Source organism: Sceloporus occidentalis, unplaced genomic scaffold, assembly GCF_023333645.1.
Source record: "Sceloporus occidentalis isolate IW3139 unplaced genomic scaffold, rSceOcc1.0.p SCAF_4, whole genome shotgun sequence".
NCBI lineage: Eukaryota > Metazoa > Chordata > Lepidosauria > Squamata > Phrynosomatidae > Sceloporus > Sceloporus occidentalis.
The window spans coordinates 141258561-141281818 of NW_028316984.1; the positions used below are offsets into that span (position 1 = coordinate 141258561).

The window sequence follows — 23258 nt, forward strand, 5'->3', positions numbered from 1 at the left end:
CTGCAGCCACTCATTCAAAACCATAAGGATGCGAGTTCAGTACCAGCAAAGCTCGATTCAGATTTGCATCCTTCCAAGGTCGCTAAAATGAGTACCCAGCTTGTTGGGGGCAATTAGCTTATAGTTGTAAACTGCTTAGACACTGTTAGTTCGGTATGAAGTGGTATATAAATGAAGCTGTTTTGTTTGTTTGTTTTTTATTTTCCATTTTATAATAAGGGGCACCATTTTGCTCTGCCATTATATTTAATGGGACTTGAGCATCCACGGATTTTGTTATCCATGGGAGATCCTGGAACCAAACCCCAGCAGATAACAAGGTCCCATTGTACTTACACAGAAATGCCTATAGTTTTCTGGTAAATTATTCATTGTTGTCATAGCTGCTTTAGCAAAAATAAACCTTCCTCAGTAAATTTAGAATGTTTATTTACTATATTTATGTGCTTCTTTTAATTCCAAATATTTCACAGTCTGATGTTAAGTTATATGTGTGTATACACACTCTCTCTCTCTCTCTCTCTCTTTAATGTTTAAACTCTGGATTTGAGAAATGACATAGAAGAATGTAAAGCTTTAAAAAAAAAAATTCAGACCCAAAATATATGCCTTTTTTAAAAGGCATTTTTAGGTAATTATCATTTTGAACTACATTGATACCTACAAGTTTTGACCCAAGCTTAAAAATGATGTAAGAATTTTTCTAGATTGTTCACAGTCTTTCTGTACCTAATTTTTCTCACTTCCCCCCCATATTAACCCTGTTAGTATAATTCAGCAATAATAACTCATCTGTATGTTTGGACATAAGGGGGATTGTAATTTTCTCCTTGTACATATGCAGGTTTTTATATTTCTGTTCATTTAAATGGCAAATGACCTAACAACATCAGTCCTCAACCTCTGTTTTTCAAAATGATCATCTGGATAGCTAGTCACTGGCTATGCTGACCAAGGCATCTGAAAATTGAAGGCCAACAACATCTGGAGGACCAAAGGTTGCAAATCACTTTCCTAGAAATATTTGACCACTAAGTTGCTTGATTTTTATTTTCCTTGGTCTTTTAATTCACCATTAAATTCAGATCTGCAATGATTTTAAAAAGGCTTGGTCAGCATTAGAAGCCTTGGTTCTATGCTGAAGAATGTTTCCACTGGTCTCGTTCACCCACAATAAGCCATAATTACAGGGAATTCTAGCTTCTAATATATTTAGAGTATTTATACTCTGCTCTTCAGCCACAAAGACTCTAAGAGCAGTTTACAGATTGTTAATTTGATAGTTTTCTCCCCTCAGGTTTACATTCAAAAAACGCATGACACAAATGGAGAAGGGAATGGCACTGGGGAACGGAATCAACTCCAGCAGATATTGCTGTTTCATCTCTCCCTCCAAGGCCAGAGTGGCGGCAGCTGGAATGGATGGAGGGCCTTTCATCTTCCTCTGGGGCTAGGCATGATGGAGCTGTGCCATTTGTATTTGTAAACAGCTACCCAAAGCAGTTCCACTTTTCTCTTTCATCAGTGGGAATGGCTAAAGTAGCCAGAAAGAAATCACGAGGCACTTTAGGATTCTTGCTTTGTGATTTCCTACCAAGGCAGAGCCTGAAGCCAGGGTTGTTTGTTGGTTTCTGACTCCTGGTTTGTTTAAAAATTTCAGAATCCTGGATAAAGAATTAAAGCACGTCTGTGCAATTGCTGACCTATTCATCTGAAAATAAGTTGCCTCATGTAGGCATTCCTCAAAGCTTTAGTAATCTTCCTAGTGTTGCTGTTTGCCTAAGACTGCTAAATTGCAGAATTCTTAAGCACTTGGCATACTGTATATTGCTAGGGCTCTGTGATTAGCTTAGTAGGTCACAAGTTGGGCAGACCTGGATTAAAGTGTCAGTTTATTATTCAGAGGCTAATTTTCAGCTTGATTCTTTTTCCTTCCCTCTATTGAATGGGATTTTTAATGGGGTAATGCAATTTGCTTTCCCAGTTGCTAGGTACTGGCAGATTTGCTATAAGGAGACACAAGACAGAATATTTGTTAACAGTCATCTACCCACTGATTATCACTAATTATCTATCACGGTCTACTTCATTTTGCTTTCATGGTAGATTTTTTCCTTGTATTTTTCATGGGATATTACTAGGATTAGCCAGGTTTTAGCTGGACTGTAGAGGTGCAACCTGGTGCCTGATGGTGCTCTGGTCCAGATTGCAAGTTAGTTTTTTAAAAAGCATTTTTTCCACACTTGTAGGAGTGAAATTATAGGACAGTATATTCTCTGCCACTGTTTTGAGAAAAACAAGCCTGCTCATGCCTTTGAGTATGTTTAGTCAATGAGGGAATCTTCACACATATGATTAACATTTGTGACCTCTCAGTTTCTTTCCCAATTTCTTGAGTGAATGTTACAATTTTTGCAGAAAATCCTAGCTGAAGTCTATTTTGCAGAGCTTCTTGAAAAGATTGCATAGAAATGAAGCCATAGAAATTTATTTATTTATTTATTTATTTATTTATTTATTTATTTATTTATTTATTTATTTAATTAATTTACACAGATTGAATATCCCATTTCCAAAATGCTTGGGACCAAGTGTTCTATATTTTTGATATTTTCAGATTTTGGAATACCTATATTTGTCTATATAGAATGAGGCATAAAGAGGTTGAAGAGAAACTAGAGTTGTGTAAAATGGTGAGAATCCAAGTGTAGTGCTTGGCATAAATCCATGCCTTCCACCATTTCACAGATTCTTGTGTTCTCTCCAGCCACATCTCTCTCCAGCCTTGCCAGTACAGTACAGGTACATAATTCAAAAAGTTTTGGATTTTGGAATGTTTCAGGTTTTGGAATTCTGGTTAAGGGATACCCAAACTGACTCACATCTTTCTCCCACTTTGGGGTTCAATGTGACTGCAATGAAGAAGGGGGAAAGTAACAAAGCAGAGTAAAAGTTATAATGCAGTGGTTAGTATTTAGTGATATGTGGAGTCTTGTAGTCATTACTTGTATAATGGAGCAAGTGAGTGAAATGCATCTCAAGGATAAGTAGATAAGATATTTATATATTTATACTTGTTAAGAAACAGAACAGTCTCTGTGAGTGTGTGGGGGGAAATTATGTATCAAGAAGAAGTGGAAACTAAGGCCTGGGACAGACTGCCCAAGAAGGACAGCCTGCCGGGAGCCTACTTTCCTCCAGAGGAAAGCCACAGCTGCCAAATTGTGCAGCTTCCCTCCAGAGGAAAAAGAACCTGGGAAAAATGGGTTCTTTTTCTGCTGCAGGGCGGACGTAACAAGTAGGTCAGTGGCGCACTCGTTACGTAAGCGATGCACAGCAATGTTGCCGCGTGGTCCCTAACCCTGGAATCGGCGCTGGCACACCACTTGTTGGCGGTATGTACTATGCCTAAGTTGGGTGTTTAGGTGTGATGACATGTCTAACTATAGTGAACACAAACAAAGAACAGCAAGCTTACACTGAAGTAGTCCTACCGGAAAGGGAACAGAAATTATTGTGTGAAGATAATTCAATAATTATAACAGAGACGTGTCTCATATAATAAACAATATACATATGTATTAACAATACTAAATTGTCATACCAAACATTAGAACAATTGTATATCCATCTATGACATAGTACTGTGTCCTTGCAATCGTCTCAGAAGGTCCAAGACCATATAATGAAGCTGCAGCAACTCAGTCCCATCAGTCAAAATGCACAGATCATCATGGGTACTTGCAGCAATAAGGCATGAGAATATGACATGTAGTCTTCCCAGGTAGCAGGGCAACAATTCAGTCCCATACGTCAAAATGCACAAATCCTCATAGGTACTTGCAGCAATAGAACATAAAATTGGTACTTGCAGCAATAAGGCTTGAAAATAAGGCTTGAGGACGGCTACCTCCGGAGTGTTTTAGGGCCGTTTCGACCCTTGGATGGTCTTCCTCAGCAATTCGGAGTATTTTATATCGGATTAGGACTGGACATTATGTCATATTTCTAAACATACAAGGTTGACAAAAATTAATGAAGCAATTAACAGGGATAATAATATGCATACTGGAATACAATCTCAAGATAACATTATAATAGCTTACCCACGTCTCCAAACAGTATGGCTTGACTGATAAAGCAATTGCTCAGTGAAAATTTCCAGAGAGTGTATGTTGTAATATACTTAGCCTCTACAATAGGCTACAGGTGATTATCTAGAGCATGTAATTCCTTAAAGGTATATCCTTTAGGATAAGTAATACTGCAGATCCCACAACGTAAGCTTGAATATATGGCTGAATGTACTATGTCATGATATTATTCATAATCGTCCAATTGCATTTGTAGTGTATAACCTCCTGTTATGACATGTTATCCATGCATTTCCAACCAAAAAATAACAATAATAACAATGAACCTTAAGTTGACATCCTGTCCTCCAAACCCATGGTAATGTGCTAACATGAACTAGACATTCTTAACCTTATGTGTAGTATTGTCTAATCATTAAATTTCAGAAGTCTCACAAGAAGGAACTTAAATCTAGACGTTCATTTAACCCCTTAGGTGTGTTGGATATTAACTTATGAATCCAAAAAGACTCCCTTTGTAAGAGCTTGGTTTGTCTGTTTCCACTATAAAATAAACCGAATTTGACTTGCTCGATTACAAAGAATTTTAAAGAATCTGGAGAATGGTTTAATTGTGAAAAGTGTGTAACCAGTGTGGTGTCCAAACTTTTGTTCCGAATAGTACTTTTATGCTCATTCCTCCTGGAACTAATCACAATATAGCTACCTTTGAAGAAGTAGTGTTAAGAGATGTTGAGAAATTGGAGGCCTCTTTAAGGAAACCTTGGTACAACTTAAACTATCAGGAACATTGCACCTTACAGAGGTTAGCTTCCAAACAGGAGATCATAATTAAGCCAGCTGATAAAGGGGGAGCTATAGTACTCCTAGATAGAAAGGACTATTTGCAAGAGGTGCTCCGTCAACTTTCTGACCACACCAGTTATCAAGCCTTAGATACTGACCCTACTAATTCTATCAAGTTTGTGATCAAAATTCTGGCACAAGAAGCAGAAACATTAGGATATATAGATTCGTCCACTGCCTCATTCCTAATACAGGAGCATCCTCGTATCCCAATTTTTTATGTGTTACCCAAAATTCATAAAGAAGGTTTCCCTCCACCAGGCAGACCCATTATTTCTGGATCAGGTTCCCTTTTGGAGCCTTTATCACAATACTTGGACTCCTTTTTGGCTCCGATGGTAGTCAAAGTACCTTCATATATTAAAGATACTCGTCACTTCATACAAAATGTAGAGAATACAAAGGTCAGTCCTTTTGGTTGTCTGGTTACCTTGGACGTGAACTCTTTATACACTTCCATTCCCCATGCTGAGGCCAGAAACACAATAGAACAATTTTTACACTCCAATAAGGTGAATAAACCTCCAATACATTTTTTATTGGATATTTTGGATGTCATCCTTGAAAAGAACTATTTTAGGTTCAACACACAATTTTATCTTCAAATTAAAGGGGTAGCGATGGGTAGCCCAGCAGCTCCAAGTATTGCCAATTTGTTTATGGCTAATTTGGAATCGACACATATTACTAATTCTGAGAGTAATCCTTTTTATAAATATTTTCAATATTATGGAAGGTATATTGATGATATTTTCATTGTCTTTTCAGATAGATCAAAGGTTGAGTCTTTTTTCATTTGGATTAATTCTGTGAGTCAACATATCAAATTTTCTTGTCAGTTTGATATCCAATGCATTTCTTTCTTAGACGTAGAGGTCTACATTCATAATCATAAGATCGGAGTCCGTAATTTTCACAAGATAACGGACCGTAATTCCATGCTACATTTTGCGAGTTGCCACCCTTACCAATTGAAGAAAAATTTACCATATTCCCAATTCCTAAGATTAAAAAGGAATTCTTCCACCAACATCCATTATGAGATGGCAGCTGATCAATACCAATCAGAGTTACGGGATAGAGCTTTTCTCTCTTATATTATACAAGATGCCAGAAATAGAGCTACCCAAAAGGACCGTTCTACATTATTTCTTTCCTCGAATAGGAACACAGAAAATAGGATTATAGGCTCTTTCACTTTCAATCATGCCGCTCATCGTATTAAACATATCATACGAAGACATTGGCACATAGTACAGAATATTCCAGGCTGCTTACAGGCACCCATCATAGCTTTTAGGAGAACTAGAAATCTCAAAGACTCTTTAGTTCACACAGATTTTCAAGTACGTACTCAAGAGACATCCCAGGTTAGAGGACACTACAAATGTGGTCATTGTAGTTGTTGTAAACTATCTTTAAATATCAAATCTTTTACCCATCCAATAACAAAGGAATGTTTTGAGTTGAAATCATTCACTAACTGCAACTCCCTAAATGTTATCTATGTGATCATATGCCCATGTCAGAAAATGTATGTAGGTTAAACTTCCAGACCATTAAGAATTAGAATTTCTGAGCATAAAAGTACTATTCGGAACAAAAGTTTGGACACCACACTGGTTACACACTTTTCACAATTAAACCATTCTCCAGATTCTTTAAAATTCTTTGTAATCGAGCAAGTCAAATTCGGTTTATTTTATAGTGGAAACAGACAAACCAAGCTCTTACAAAGGGAGTCTTTTTGGATTCATAAGTTAATATCCAACACACCTAAGGGGTTAAATGAACGTCTAGATTTAAGTTCCTTCTTGTGAGACTTCTGAAATTTAATGATTAGACAATACTACACATAAGGTTAAGAATGTCTAGTTCATGTTAGCACATTACCATGGGTTTGGAGGACAGGATGTCAACTTAAGGTTCATTGTTATTATTGTTATTTTTTGGTTGGAAATGCATGGATAACATGTCATAACAGGAGGTTATACACTACAAATGCAATTGGACGATTATGAATAATATCATGACATAGTACATTCAGCCATATATTCAAGCTTACGTTGTGGGATCTGCAGTATTACTTATCCTAAAGGATATACCTTTAAGGAATTACATGCTCTAGATAATCACCTGTAGCCTATTGTAGAGGCTAAGTATATTACAACATACACTCTCTGGAAATTTTCACTGAGCAATTGCTTTATCAGTCAAGCCATACTGTTTGGAGACGTGGGTAAGCTATTATAATGTTATCTTGAGATTGTATTCCAGTATGCATATTATTATCCCTGTTAATTGCTTCATTAATTTTTGTCAACCTTGTATGTTTAGAAATATGACATAATGTCCAGTCCTAATCCGATATAAAATACTCCGAATTGCTGAGGAAGACCATCCAAGGGTCGAAACGGCCCTAAAACACTCCGGAGGTAGCCGTCCTCAAGCCTTATTTTCAAGCCTTATTGCTGCAAGTACCAATTTTATGTTCTATTGCTGCAAGTACCTATGAGGATTTGTGCATTTTGACGTATGGGACTGAATTGTTGCCCTGCTACCTGGGAAGACTACATGTCATATTCTCATGCCTTATTGCTGCAAGTACCCATGATGATCTGTGCATTTTGACTGATGGGACTGAGTTGCTGCAGCTTCATTATATGGTCTTGGACCTTCTGAGACGATTGCAAGGACACAGTACTATGTCATAGATGGATATACAATTGTTCTAATGTTTGGTATGACAATTTAGTATTGTTAATACATATGTATATTGTTTATTATATGAGACACGTCTCTGTTATAATTATTGAATTATCTTCACACAATAATTTCTGTTCCCTTTCCGGTAGGTGATGACATGTCTGCCATATTAGATTAGTGCTTGCTTTGAATTTCTTTTTCTTGCACAAATAAATATCTTTCAACTTTTTCAATGGGGTGACTATGGGGCTGGTCAGACAGCCCCTTTGGAGCAGCTTTCTGCCACCCCTTTGAGCACCAGATTGGGGCCACAGCAACCGCACACTATGACCCTGATCCGGCAGTTTGCTGGTTTAAAAAGAAGCAGCAAAATGCCGCTCCTTTTTGAGCTGGCAAAAAGCTGCCCTTGCTGCCGCAGTGGCATTTTTGCTCCATTTCTTTGGCTCAGAGTATATAAAAGCTGTGCTGCAGGAGCATACCCACGCTGCCTATCGTCTGGGTGGGCAGGGGGTGTGATGGCAGCTTGGGAGTGGAGTCGGGACATGCGGTATGCAGTCACCTCATCCCCACTCCATCCTGATGCTGGCTCATAGTACCGTCTGTTCAGCCCCTATATTAGTGTGTTGTAGAAATAACAATAGTGCCTTATATATATCTGCTTAAAATTTCAACACATTTTATTGGGCATAAGTTTATGGATTGCAACCCATTTTATCAGATCATTGGACTGTTAGCTCAATTGACAGATTATTATACACCCAGTTAGGTGGGAAGATGATTGATGTACGAGGCAACTGAAATATAAAAAGGCAAACATTTACAAACATTTACCTGAATTGGTTAACAGTTGGGTGGCTGTGCACATCTCCTAATAAAGATTTGGTGATTAGCACATGTACCGTGATGAAAAACCGAAGAAGACAAAGAGCACTCTCTTCTTGTTATAATAAAATATTTAATCTGTGTCTCTGATGAAAATTAGACCTTTTTTCCCAGCAGTTACCACTGTTTGTCCTTGCTTCCTCTTCATTTTGCCATATGAACCAGATGGCAACCATTCTCAGTGGAGACCTATGATGTTTTCATAGATGTGTATCTTTAATTACCTTTAACGTAATGATGCACACACTAATGTACACACACACACACACACACACACACCAAGATCACATTAATCCACCAAGATTAGCCAGAATATTAACTGTCTCAGTAGACATACTCAGTCATGGGATCAGCTTTAATGTGAGTGAACAAAAGAAAATAACATTTTTCGAAAAAATCAAGCAGGAAGATCCATATCCTTATGTATAGCTTCTGCTTAATAGTGGTTATTTACCACAGGTCTAATATACAGTACCTTGATCTTGCTGTGTTTGGTGAGTTTTTGACTCATCTGTCCCATTCTTTCATTCTTTGTTTGCTGTATCCAGTAATCACTGTTAATAGTGATTTCCATAAATGTACCTGGGGATAATACTAGGTTGAGTTACCATTTTTGAAAGAATCATTGTTATATTGGATACCTTCCAGTGCCTAAATTTTATGATTGGTATGATAGATATCCATGCAAGAATAAATTTGATTTTTCTTATGTTATTTTAATTGCAGCTGATTCAACTGGCACTCATTCTCTTTATACAACATACAAGGATTATGAAATCATGTTCCATGTTTCCACTATGCTGCCATACACACCTAACAACAAGCAACAGGTAGGATCCACTTTCAATATGTACAATATTTCATTGGTCTTTTTCAGACATAATACAGAACCATATTTTACCACTATGTGAATGAACAAAAGTAGGCATGAAGCTCTCACACTCCCCCACCTGTTACCTCCTTTGATGCAGCCATGAACAAGAGATGGAAAGTATCTGTTTCACATTTTAAACTGACCAGGGTTTAAACATAGTTACTGAAGGCCAGATGAACAAGAAAAAGTGGCCCGATTCTACTTTTTCCAAAAGTGAGTCGAAACCCCACTCTCTGTATGACCCGCTCCTAAGATGTGCCCAGTACTCACCACTTGGTGTCAGACCCTGCTGCTAGATAATTTTTTCTGTCGCCTCCCCACCTTGCATGCGCACTGTCGCACAAACACATCGCCTGTGACTTCCAATTATCTCCCATGTCTGCCCAGATACCATTCCATTGGATGGCTTCCCCTTTGATTGGCCAGGCAGTCGCATGTGCGATGCTCTTCTGGTACAGGGCATCAGTGCGTTGGTGTGCCCAGTGATACATTGGCAAAGCAATACCATAGCGGCCCCCATACCTGCGCCCTTCACTCCCCTTCTCCCCATGGCCCCCTGTTAGACTGTCTGGTTTCTGTATGTTCTACTTACATCAACTGGAGTTGTAGCATTTCCATTTTTTTGCTTTGCTGCAGCCCTGTACTGCCAGCGGGCTGTTTATATGCAGGCACAAAGATGCACATTTTCTGTACTAAGATGGGGTATCCTGGCTTCTTTCTCTTACATTTTTTTAGCACTGGAGCTTGGTTTCATTTTGGTTTCCACCCACTTTGTAGGTATGCATCATATAAATGCCCTGCCTTCAAAGTGGTGGAAGCTACTGTATTTTGCTTGTCTTTTTCACCCCTAAATTGAGGTAAACTTTGATTAATAATAATTAATAATAATTTGTTTTATTTATATACCGCTATTCCAAAGATCATAGCGGTGAACAGCAAGTAAGCTAATTAGCAAGTAAGCTAATTTGCCCCCAACAGTCTGGGTACTCATTTTAGCGACCTCAGAAGGATGCAAGCCTGAGTCGAGCTTGGGCCCTTTTGCTGGTCTTGAACTCGCAACCTTGTGGTTTTGAGTGAATGGCTGCAGTACAGGCATTTAACCACTGCGCCACCAGGGCTCCTTAGTTATTATAGTTTGTTATAGCTATATAACAATATATATAAGTTATAGTTTGTTAACAAGCCATAGTTATAAATCATGGTTTGATTTAACTTTTGCCATAGTGTACATAACAGTGCTAAACATCAAATGTAGTTGCAGTAATTAATCCAATTCATGAATGATTTTTATGCTCTAGCAAAATTATAGGCGGGATACAAACCGCCGCTTTGCGGCGCTTCCCCGCCGCCGCCGTTTGCTCCGTGCGGGAGCTGCAGCAGCTAAACCGCGCGGCTCCCGCGCGGAGCAAAAAAGAAGCTCCAAAATGGAGCTTCTTTTGGAGTCGCGTTTGCGACGTAGCGAGGCACCAGGGGCGCACTCACTACGTCACAAAGGACGCTACACGTCTGGACGCTATGCGTCCAGTACGTAAAGATGGCGGCGCCCATGTGGAAGGGGCGCCGCCATCTTGTACGTATAGGATACGTACTAGGGTTAGGGGGGTGCGGAAGCACCGCCCCTTCCTAACCCTAGTACGTATCCTATACGTACTATATGGCGGTTTGTATCCCGCCATAGATTTGTTTTCACTCTAGAAGTACTGTCATGAAGGTATGACAGCAGAGTGTATATTTGTATGTTAAATGCTGCTTTTGAATTAGGCATAGTTCCAAGGGGAAAATACATTATTTTTGTAAAGTAAAGTATTCCTGTTACTTCACTGCAGCCTTGCAGTTGAATTAATGTAAGTACACCCACCCATTATAGAATACTTTTTAATGAGCCTACCCATTGACTGGTTGTATGTTTTTCAAGTTCCAGTGATAAATTTTACAAATGGTGTGCTGTTTGATCTGCTGTTTGATCAACTTCAAAAATAGTTTGTAGTAATAAAAAAACTTTCAAGCAGTTGCAAGTTTGAAGATTTGGGGAAATAACTGAATTCAACATAATATGAAACTGTATAGTTCTGCTTCGAACTTCATGTAGTCATCACTCAGTAAAGAACAAACATCTTCATTAAAGTTTAGGGTACCTGATGCTTTTTTTAAATCATATCCTCATTTTCAAGACATGAAGCATTAGATTGCCAAGATGAGACAACATAGTTGTTTTTGTGGGAGAATTATACTTCAGTAGGGAGTAGGTACACATTTTCCTCAGTGATATAAAAGGTGTTTGAGATTGTTGGACTGTTGGGGGTAGTTCTGGTAAAATTATTTCAAGAACATATCCCTTTGCCACAAATGGGAAAATCTGGCATATAGAGACACATATTTGCACTAATTAGCTACTGCAGTGGGAGGGGGGAAAAAAAAACCCAAATCCCACAGTGGCCTTCCATGGTCTACATAGGGCCTGTTGCAGGCCTTGAACCCTGATAGTTGCCTACCCCTGCTCTAGGGGAATCTTGTGTGTTTCCTGCAACAATACTTGGATGATATTCTGGTTTCATTCTTCTATTCAATTTAGGGTGGCACTGCTGTAGCATGATTTTAAAAAACTACATGTGCACCAAAACCACAAAATATATTTTAGTGTTATTTTTAATGAACTCTTACTGAAACCCTTTGCAATGCAGTACAACAATTTATTGAGGATTGTTTTATATTATGCCAAAAAAGTAACAAAGGAAAATATGGACTGTAGTAAATAACCTAAGGGGACATTTAAAAAGCTCAAAAGAACTTATATAAAGTCTTGAGCAAAAGACTGGATAATATCTTTTCTAGATTTTGAGTCACTTTCCTCTCATGCTGCTTTTCCACGAAGTCAGAAGCTACTCTTCTATGAATGGGAGAAACTTTCTGTGAGCAGAAAGATAATTTTGGATTCAGTCCTATGGATTCAAGCTATCATATTTTTCTGCAGATGTAAGGATGTTGAACTAATGATCATGTACAGGATCTACCTTGAGAAGTTATTATATATTTTACCAAAATGCATCACTGTTTTAGTTTCATTTTCTTGGTTTAAAATTTCGCTAATCATTTTTGAGCTGAAATTAAAAAAGTGCAGATTAGTTGTTACATACAGTATTAGGAATTGGTGTCTGGGGTCCAAAACACGCTGCAGAAATAATTCAGTTTGAAATCGCTTTAACTGCCCTGGCTCAGTGCTAGGGAATTCTGGGAACTGTAGTTTTGTGAGACATTTATCTGCCTCAGAGAGCTGTGGTGCCACAATAAACTACAATTCCCAGGATTTCCTAGGATTGAGCCATGGCAGTTAACTGGATTATTTCTTCAGTGTGTTTTGTTAATTCATAGAGTTAACATGTTTGATTGAGTTTGCTCAGATGTTGATCTCATTTAAAATTTAACTACTTTGAGTCACAGTCACTATTTATATCAGGTAGCAGCCATACCTAATGCTAGTCATTGTAAAAATGTTTGGACTTCTCGTCCCCATAGGAAACTTTTTTGAAACAAACAGGATGAATGAAAAAGCACAAAAATAATTTGTTTCTTAATACTGCCATTGTCAAATAAGAAAATACATTTTTAATACACTGAAGGATATTGTCTAGGTTAGTAGCACTAGCATTTTATAATGACTGAAAGAAAATAGAAACACCATAATAACATAAATTATACTAGTATAAATTTGATTTTAGAAACAAAAATCTAACCTGTAGCAAGATAATTCTTTATATGAAAATAGATCTGAACCTGTTGTTATGGAAACAGGAGGTGCAAGACATTAGTAGTTTGTTTCAGCATGTCAGATATTGGCAAATTTCTCATTTACTTGCTCTGATATATTGCATGTTAATGCTGGAACAGTTTCGAATGGAAAAAGTCTTCAGAGATTTGTGATTAAAATTGAAAAACATTAATTAACTGGAATAATGAACAGTATGCTGTAAGAATAGTATAATGTTGCCCAAATTTCTCAGATTTCTTGTCTTTACCCACACAGCTGTTAAGGAAACGACATATTGGGAATGATATTGTGACAATAGTTTTCCAAGAACCTGGAGCAGAACCATTCAGCCCAAAGAATATTCGCTCTCACTTTCAGCATGTCTTTGTTATCGTCCGAGTGCACAATCCTTGTACTGATAACGTCTGTTACAGGTAGTGTTACTGGACTGACAATCAGCTTATAGTATCTAAGATGTGTTTGGTTAATTTTTAATAAAATAATTTTGAGTACAGTTATATCGAGTACTTGATAGACTGAAAACCTTCTTTCTTTCATGGGGGAAATGGTAACATGCGAATTAGATACTTAAAATCCAGCAGGAGCAAATTTGCTACAAAAATACCTGGGTGAGTTTTCTACCAGACTGCTTATAATCCTAGCATGAGTTAACTGCATATTTTTAGCGTGAACTTGAAAAAGTTAAAAGTTCAGTAAGTTGAAAACCTAACAAAATCACCAGCTTCATAGCAGTTGTCTCCTATAGCTGGAAACGCAAAGGTTTGGCAAAGGGTGGCTATATGCAGCAGCAAGACAGGTTTTCCAGACCACAAATTTCTCCAGACCACACTTTGTCTGGCAAGAAGAGAGTAGATGAAGGGAATGCTGTGGATATAGTATATCTTGATTTCAGTAAGGCCTTTGACAAGGTTTCCAATGACATTCTTGCAAACAAGCTTGTAAAATGTGGGCTAGACAAGGTAACTGTTACGTGGATTTGTGATTGGTTGACTGGCCAAACCCAAAGGGTGCTCAACAATGGCTCCTTTTCATCCTGGAGAGAAGTGACCAGTGAGGTCCCACAGGGCTCTGTCATGGGGCCAGTGCTATTCAACATCTTTACCAATGACTTGGATGACAGAATTGGGGGCATACTTAGCAAATCTGCAGATGACACCAAATTAAGATCTAGGGATCTAGGAGTCCAAGTAGACCATAAGTTGAACATGAGTCAACAGTGTGCTGTGGCAACTAAAAAGAACAATGCAATTTTAGGCTGCATCAATAAAAGTACAGTCTCTAGATCAAGAGAAGTAATAGTGCCACTATATTCTGCCTTGGTCAGGCCCCACCTGGAATATTGTGTCCAGTTCTGGGCACCACAATTTAAAAAGGACATTGAGAAACTAGAGCGTTTTCAAAGGAAGGCGACTAAAATGGTGAAGGGTCTGGAAACCATGCCCTATGAGGAACGACTTAGGGAGCTGGGATGTTTAGCCTGGAGAAGAGAAGGTTAAGAGGTGATATGATAGCCCTGTTTAAATATTTGAAGAGATGTCATATTGAGGAGGGAGCAAGCTTGTTTTCTGCTGCTCCAGAGAACAGGATCCAGAACAATGGATGCAAGCTCCAGAAAAAGAGATTTCACCTGAACATTAGGAGGAACTTCCTGACAGTGAGGGCTGTTCGACAGTGGAACACACTCCTTCCTCGGAGTGTAGTGGAGTCTCCTTCTTTAAGCAGAGGCTGTATAGCCATCTGTCGGGGATGCTTTGATTGAGATTTCCTGCATGGCAGGGGGTTGGACTGGCTGGCACTTGCGGTCTCTTCCAACTCTACAATGCTATGATTCTATGAATTGCCTCTTCTGGAACCCTCCAGCAGCAACCATTCACATTGAGAAATATCTGTATATTTTTCCCATAAAAAATATTGTCTACTTTTGGTGTTGTATTTCAGTGTTTAACCATTCTGCGTGTGTCCTACAGAAGGTTCCAAAGAGATCAAATTGGCCCCCAGACCCAACACTTTTTTTGTTTTTGTATTTGTTTTTTTTTGGAGGGAGTGTTTTAAAGGGGGAAAGAAGGCAATGTGTTTATGAAAGGGGACTGTGCATTTCCCCTGCTGGGAAAAATCTAGGACATATAGTTTAATTCATACAAATAGCACACCACACATAGGAATAAAAGACCAGAAGGCTTCATTTTTTCCTCTAAGAAGTAAGATACCAAATTGCTCTTGATAGATTATGTGAGTCATTTGTTCCTCATGTGATGAACTTAGATCGCAATTTCACTATTGTTTGAGATAAGACCTTTGACCTGGATTGAAAAGATAGTGGATATGTTTTCTGTTCTTCTTTGGCCAGCTACCTTGTTCTTAATTGGAACAAATCATCATAGCATGTCTGGAATCCAGGGTTTATAGGGAGGGTTGCAAGATAACTAGAGACTTAGGGCCAGATCAGACAGGCAGGAAAAAGCAGCTCGATCCTACTTTTTCCATAAGCAGGTTGAAAGCCCACTGGTCCACACAGCCTGCTTCCAAGGCGGGCTGAACACCTAATGGCAGCCTTGTGGCTGGGTAATTTATTTTGTTGCCTTTCCACCTTTCATGCACACTGTTGCACAAACACACTGCATGCAACCTCCAAGTACCTCCCCTGTCCACCCAGATGCCATCCCATTGTATGGCTGCCCCTTTGATCAGCCACACAGTTGTATGTGTGATGTTCTACTGGTACAGGTCATTGGTGTATCAGTGTGTGAGTGATACATTGGCACCCTGAGGCCCTGGCATCAACAACTGAACAATACACAGATTAACATGGAAATCATTCCTGCCTACCCAGGGTCACATTGTGTGTGTGTGTGTGTGTGTGTATACACATACATACATACATACACAGCTCTCTTCTATGCCAACATTCTCTGAAGATGCCAGCTACAGATGCTGGCAAAACGTCAGGAATAAACTCTTCTAGAACATGACCACACAGCCCGAAAAACCCACAAAAAACAAAGGGAAAACTGGTGTACTTGTGATACTTGCCTTTTCATTGTAACCTTTATCCCTTTGCCTAGCTAAAGCAAAGGGTGTAAGTATTATGCGTTTTTGCATAACCAAGTGACAAAAAATTTGGGACTGTCTTTCCCTGATGTAAAACTGCACCTCTCATGTTCCCCTTCTTTCAGCTTTTTAGGTACCATTTCTCTTACATTGTTAAAGTATTCAGGATCTACATCATTTAGAACTCTGCATATTTTTAAATGTCATTTTTACAAATCCCTGAAATATAATAGGAAATGTGTGAAGATCCTGGAGCAGTAATGTAATATGCTCTTGTCAAGCCATCACATTTTGCAGTAGTGAAGCTAATAAAATAGTTGTCCTTCAAAAAAAAAAGAAAGAGTGAGTTTGTATCACCTGATTTAAAAACCTACAAGGAACTGTTCTCAGACTCTGGATCTTCCTGCTGGGAGAGACCTGGCAGGTAATACCTTTGGTGACCTTCTGTTATTAAGCTGATTTTAAAATTTATTATAATTATTTATAATTTATCATAATATAATTTCTTTGGTCATTTTTAATGTGTATTTTTGTGTTTTTCTTCCCTTGTACAGTGCACCCATGCCATACACGAGTGCACCATATGTGGCTTCCATATTGGGGGGGGGGGGGGGAACAATGGTGCGTGCGCTCAAGGCACACGCACCGACCACATCACAGGTTCACACCCCATTATTTTCAATGGGGTGCAAACATACGCCCTTTCCCCCTTATGTTGGGGGTCTGGAATGGGGGGTCCAATGTATTTGTTTCTAACTTTATATTTTATTGTATATTATTGTAGTTGCCCATATTATTGTCATACTGGTTGTTTAGAAACACTTGCTAACTGTAGAAACATTTAAATTCAGTTTAATTTTGAAAGAAGGTAGTAGAAAGTTTCTTGATTACTAAGCTCCTGCTGAAAAATAAACTTGAGTAATACATTAATAATTGCATATAACATTCTAAAATATATAATTCCTTGGCATGCAATAAATAATAACATCAGTTCATGTTTCCTTTGTTATTTTGTAGTGTTGCTGTTACAAGATCCAGAGATGTGCCATCTTTTGGACCACCAATACCTAAAGGCATCACGTTCCCCAAATCAAATGTATTCAGGGACTTTTTACTAGCTAAAGTGATCAATGCTGAGAATGCAGCTCATAAATCGGAGAAGTTCCGTGCCATGGCCACCCGAACCCGCCAGGAATACTTGAAAGATTTGGCAGAAAAGAATGTCACAAATACACCAATTGATCCATCTGGCAAATTCCCCTTCATCTCACTGGCCTCTAAGAAGAAAGAAAAGTCCAAACCTCATCCAGGAGTAGAACTCCACAGTTCTGGTGCTGTTATTTGGAGTCTCTATGCTAAAGACTACAGCAAGGGCATAGATATAGACTGTCTCCTTGGCATTTCTAATGAATTTGTTGTTATCATTGAACAAGATACAAAGAGTGTTGTGTTCAATTGTTCTTGTAGAGATGTAATAGGGTGGACGTCAACAGATACAAGTGTCAAAATTTTCTATGAAAGGGGTGAATGTGTTTCTGTAGAAAGTTTCAGAAACCCTGAAGATATCAAAGACATTGTCAAAAGGCTGGAGGTAAGACTCTCTCTCTCTCTCTCTCTCTCTCTCTCTGTGTGTGTGTCAATATTTAATTCTCATTTTCAGGAATAACTAAATTGAAATAACTACCATGGAAACAGACAGAAATGGGTAGGATGTAGTTTTGGATTCCAATAGAAGACTACAGTTCACCCCACACACACATTTGCAGCTTTGGCTTTTCTAGATTTGATTATTTGTGGTTTTGATTAATATGTTCTCTCTAAGAATCTCTGGGTCCTCCAAAGTAACTCTGCAGAAGTAGACCATAGCTGAAGAACCTAGACATTCCTAGAAAAATTTATCTAGGCATTTGTAGGTCCCCCAGCATGATTCTGTGATCAACCTCTAGCAGATGTTGACCATAGAGTTACACTGGAGGACCGGGAGATTCTTAGAAAGGTGGATAGTGGTTTTTTATTTGTGGTTTTTCCACATTCATGAGGGTCCTTCACCCCTAACCCCAGCAAATGTGGAGGAACCACTGTAGTGAAATAAGAATTTCTGTTGCCATTGTGCTACGTGATTTTTCTAATCCTCTTCCCATCTTCCCAAAGCCGATTAGGACAAGGAAATGACTTGCTGACTATTCCTTGTTCAGTGAAACCTTTCAATATTATAATTTTAGTGTCTACTATATCTCTAGAGATTGATGCTAAAAAATTCTTATGCACCTCATCAAATAACCATGAAAGGAGGGCTGTATTTTCTATTCATTGCATTTAAAATATTGTTGGAAGGATCCCTTTGGAATAGGGATACAAATAGGCAATAGAATAAGAATGTGGCTGCATACACTCTGTACAAATAATCCATTGAAACATCTTTAACTGCCATGGCTCAATGCTATGGAATTGTAGTTTTATGAGCCATTTAGCTTTCTCTGTCAGAGAGCTCTGGTGCCACAACAAACAATAAATCCCAGAATTCCATAGTATTGAGCCACAAGTGGTGTCAAACTGGATTATTTCTGCAGTGTGCATGCATCCTATGTTTCATGTGAAACAGAGGGTATGTAACTCCTCCCAGAGAATTCAATAGTCAGCCCTTCTTATACACGGATTTTTTATACACAGATTCAAGCATACACAGTTTGAAAATGTTCAAAAAAAGTATAAATTTCAAATATCAAACCATGATTTTCCATTTTTTATCAGGGATACCATTTTGCTATGTCATTATATTTAATGGGACTTGAGCATACATGGATTTTGTTATACACGGGGGATCTTGGAACCAAATTCCAGCATATAACAAGGGTCCACTGTATGTTGCTTTCCTTAAGGTTTCTGTAACATAATATTTTAAGTTTTTTTATTGGAGTACAGCTGGTCATAATATATAAAAACAAACTACTGGAAATTTTTATGCATTAGGAAACTAGTTAGAGTGAACATATATATAAGAGTACTTTAAAAATAAGTAATTCATTGTTTCCTCTTGCTTCATGTTTTGTTTTAAAAAGCTATCCCATTTATTTTGGGTAATGAATATGATTCATTATGCTAAACTATTTTGATTATATTCCCAAATTCTCCCCCCGCCCCAATTCTCAGCTTGTGACAAAGGGCTGCGAGTCAGTGGAAATGACTTTACGTCGAAATGGACTAGGCCAGCTTGGTTTCCATGTAAATTATGAAGGAATTGTTGCTGATGTTGAACCCTATGGCTACGCTTGGCAGGCTGGATTACGGCAAGGCAGCAGATTAGTGGAAATTTGCACAGTGGCTGTAGCTACTCTAAGTCATGAGCAAATGATAGATCTCCTACGAACTTCTGTTACTGTGAAGGTTGTCATTATTCCACCTCATGAAGATTGTACGCCACGAAGGTATGGAAGAGGTTGAACAATGAATGAGTTAGTATTTGGTGTTGACTTTGTTCCTCAAATCATACAGATGCACTTTAAGCCCTTCAAATAAATAGCAGTCTAGCTGGAAAAGTTAATTTTCAGTTCAGATACATATAATGCACATTTTAGACTCTACAGGCTCTTAATAGAGTCTGTAGTTATTGTAGGCCCGAAACAGACTGGCCAAGTAGAGTGACTTCCAGTCGCTTTGGAAGCGTGGCTTTTAGACAACGCATGCCCCCAAAGTGGCCGGACGTCTCTCCGAGGCCGCCTAAGGAGGCTTTAAGCCACTGAAGAAGCGTGTGTATTTAATCCACTCCTGTCAAAGACCTATTTGAGACCACGGCAGCAGCCCACTTTGGGAGCAGGCCATGTGGTCACCATAGTCCGGGAGCAGTCGCAGCCAGAGCTGCCAGAGATCACTCCTTCATGGCTGCCTGCTTCACCTCTTAGTTGGCTTTACATAAAAAGGTAACTCCCATCTACATTAATTTGGGCATTAAGATGGAACTGGAAGTGATTACAGTGTCCCTTTAGTTTAGGATATTAGTAAACCTTATATCTGTCAGCCACATGAGAATGTTACTGTGTAATGTCACTGATATCTCTACGCATTCCACCACATTGCTTTTACTTTGTCAAAAAGCCATTTAGTCACCACTCTTAATGGTGGAAAATACATTCATCATGGTAAGATTTCCATTTCAAATATGATAAATTGGGATAGAAAGTAGAACTGTTTTGAGAAAACTTAGGAAATTACAGGTTGAATATCCCTTATCTAAAGTGCTTGAGATGAGAAGTGCTTTTGATTTCAGGGTTTTGGGGGTTTTTTGTTTTTGTTTTTTGTTTTTTGAGATGTTGGAATATTTGCATATACCAGTGGCATCCTCGTGCTTGGTATCATCTAGTGTGGGAGGCAGGGCTTCCTGGTGCAACACACACGGCCTCCCCAGGATGTCAGTCATGTAGTCATTGAGCAGGTTGGCAGTGAAGATGCTGTCAAAGAGCTGCCACCACTACAGAACGTTCACATGGGACAGCACGAGGGGGAGGCCCAACTGGGTTTCACACCTTTTCTGGGGTGTTACCCGGTGCAGGTCACACCACCGCACTCTGCTTAATGATGCCACTGGCATATACATGAGATATCACCGAGATGGGGCCCAAGTCTAAACATGACATTAATTTATGTATCATATACACCTTCTCCACATAGCCTAAAGGTAAATTTATACATCATATATTTAATAATTTTGCACATGAAGCAAAGTTTGTGTACACTGAACTATCAGAAAGCAAAGATGCCACTATCTCAGCCACCCATGTGGACAATTTTGGATTTTGAAGTATAGTTGAGTATATACTCAACTATAAGTCAAAAAATTTATGCCCCAAAATGAACTCCAAAAGCATGGGTAGACTTATGTAAGGGGCAATGAATTAACGCTAATAAATTTCTTGAAAGAAGAAGTGCCCACCTTTCTTTGTAGCCTTGTAACGGCTCCCTGTTTGAAGCCCCGGCGCCCGCTATCCTCTCTCCCTGTGTGTGTGTGTGTGCGCGCATGTGTGTGTCTGTTTCCTTCTCTGCCTTTCCACGCAGCCAGAGCTAACAAGCTGCTGCTGAGGAAAGGAACACACAGAAAGTATGCCCTGGCTTGTACCCCGTTTTGCCTGGAAGTCCTGGGGGTGAAAAGCAGAGAGAGAGAAAGGTATGTCCTCTATTTTTGCAAGCCCTGAACCTTGGAGTCCTGGGGTGAAAAGCAGAAAGAGAGAAAGGTCTGTCCTCTATTTTTCCAAGCCTTGGAGTCCTGGGAGTGAAAGGCAGAGAGAGAGAGAAAGGTCTGTCCTCTATTTTTCCAAGCCTTGGAGTCCTGGGAGTGAAAGGCAGAGAGAGAGAAAGGTCTGTCCTCTGTTTTTGCAAGCCCTGATCCTTGGAAGTCCTGGGGGTGAAAAGCAGAGAGAGAGAAAGGTATGTCCTGTATTTTTGCAAGCCTTCAGCCTTGGAGTCCTGGGGGTGAAAAGCAGAGAGAGAGAAAGGTATGTTCTCTATTTTTGCAAGCCCTGAACCTTGGAGTCCTTGCAAAAAGGAGGAGTCTATCCTCCTTTTTGCAAGCTATGAGCCTTGGAGATGTTTCTGGTAAAGGGAAGTGTGTGTGTGTGTGTGCGTGCGTGCGCACGTGCACCAAGGTTTGTTTCTCCTTTTCCATGCCAAGACTGATGCTTGGGAGAGGTTCAGAGAGGGAGATATAGGGAGGGAAGTGGTGCTTTGTCCCCCCCCCCCCCCTTTAGATCTTTTGTGACATCATCCAGTGTTTGCCCCTCGACATATCCACAGGTCATATCAAAATCCATGAATTTGGATCCAAAAACTGCCCTCAACTTTTACATGAGGTCGACTTATACATGAGTATAATGGTATTTCAGAATTCTAGATAAGGGGTACTCAATCTGTATATGATTCACCAGCCTTGTTCATACACAGAAATGGCATTTGAAAATAGTCCCATTCTTGTGATACTATGATGTAGTGTGACTAACTTTCCTTCCATAGTTCCCTGTTGCCTTATCCTCTCTTTTTTATCTTTCAGAAGTTTTTCAGAAACTCATCGCATGCCAGTGATGGAATACAAAATGAATGATGGTGGCGTTCCCTATGAGTTCAAGTTCCCTTTCAGAAATAACAACAAATGGCAGCGAAATGCTAACAAGGGGCAGGGGTCACATGTACAACAAATGCCATCACAGATGCAAAGTCCTGTTACCACAAGGATTGCCTCAGGGAAAGGTGAAGGGAAAATGCCTCCTCCAGAGCGAGCAGCCAACATTCCACGCAGTATTTCTAGTGATGGCCGTCCTCTGGAGAGTAGAAGGTAGGTGTATGTTGTCTCCTCCTCCCAACATGCAACACCATTTTGAAACTGCAGTCATAAGCTAAATTTTAAATAACTATTAAAACAACAGTGTAAACTTGCAGTGGAAAGCAAAAAGTCCAACCATTCATTCCTTAAGCAGATCTTTTTTTAAAAAAAAGGTTTTTATTCATTTCAGAAAGTATTCAGAATATAAAATAAATCATGCTAAACTAAGTGCCAGCAGTTACATGTACAGGAGTAATAATAATAATAATTTTTTATTTATATACCGCCCTGTGGCGAACCTATCCAGGCGGTTTACAACATTAAAATGACATACAGCATAAAAACAATATATTTCCCTCCCCCCTTAAAAAGTTATTAAACTGCATATCTAATTTAAAACCACAATAACTAGTTAAAACAACAATAAATTAAACAGAATAATACCAACCAATAAACCACTGCAACTTCAGTTCTAAAGAAAAGAAAAGGGGGCTTTGGAGACATTACTGAGGAGGGAGGAGATCCTGAGGCCGGGATATTTCAGTCTGGGAAGGCCTGCCTGAAGAGATCCGTCTTGACAGCCTTTTTGAAGCTGTCCAAAGATGTTAATTGACGGATCTCGTCCGGCCACAAGCCTCGATTTTTGAGGCTGCAACAAGTTCCTCCCAGAGGACCGGAGGGCACAGGGAGGATTGTATGGGAAGAGGCGGTCTCTGAGATAGCTTGGACCCAAGC

The 23258-nt window shown here is 39.2% G+C and overlaps 1 protein-coding gene across 7 annotated transcripts in view; it reads left to right on the forward strand.

Moving 5' to 3' along the window:
- The window catches only part of SIPA1L1 (signal induced proliferation associated 1 like 1), a 238188-nt gene that overhangs the window by 156401 nt on the left and 58529 nt on the right, over positions 1 to 23258 (forward strand). For all 7 annotated transcript variants that reach the window (XM_089521800.1, XM_089521802.1, XM_089521799.1 and 4 more), the window contains 5 exons: positions 9255 to 9358; positions 13424 to 13581; positions 17234 to 17807; positions 19367 to 19641; positions 22254 to 22535. In XM_089521800.1, coding sequence (XP_089377926.1) covers positions 9255 to 9358; positions 13424 to 13581; positions 17234 to 17807; positions 19367 to 19641; positions 22254 to 22535 — 1393 coding nt within the window. The remainder of the gene's footprint in view (positions 1 to 9254; positions 9359 to 13423; positions 13582 to 17233; positions 17808 to 19366; positions 19642 to 22253; positions 22536 to 23258) is intronic.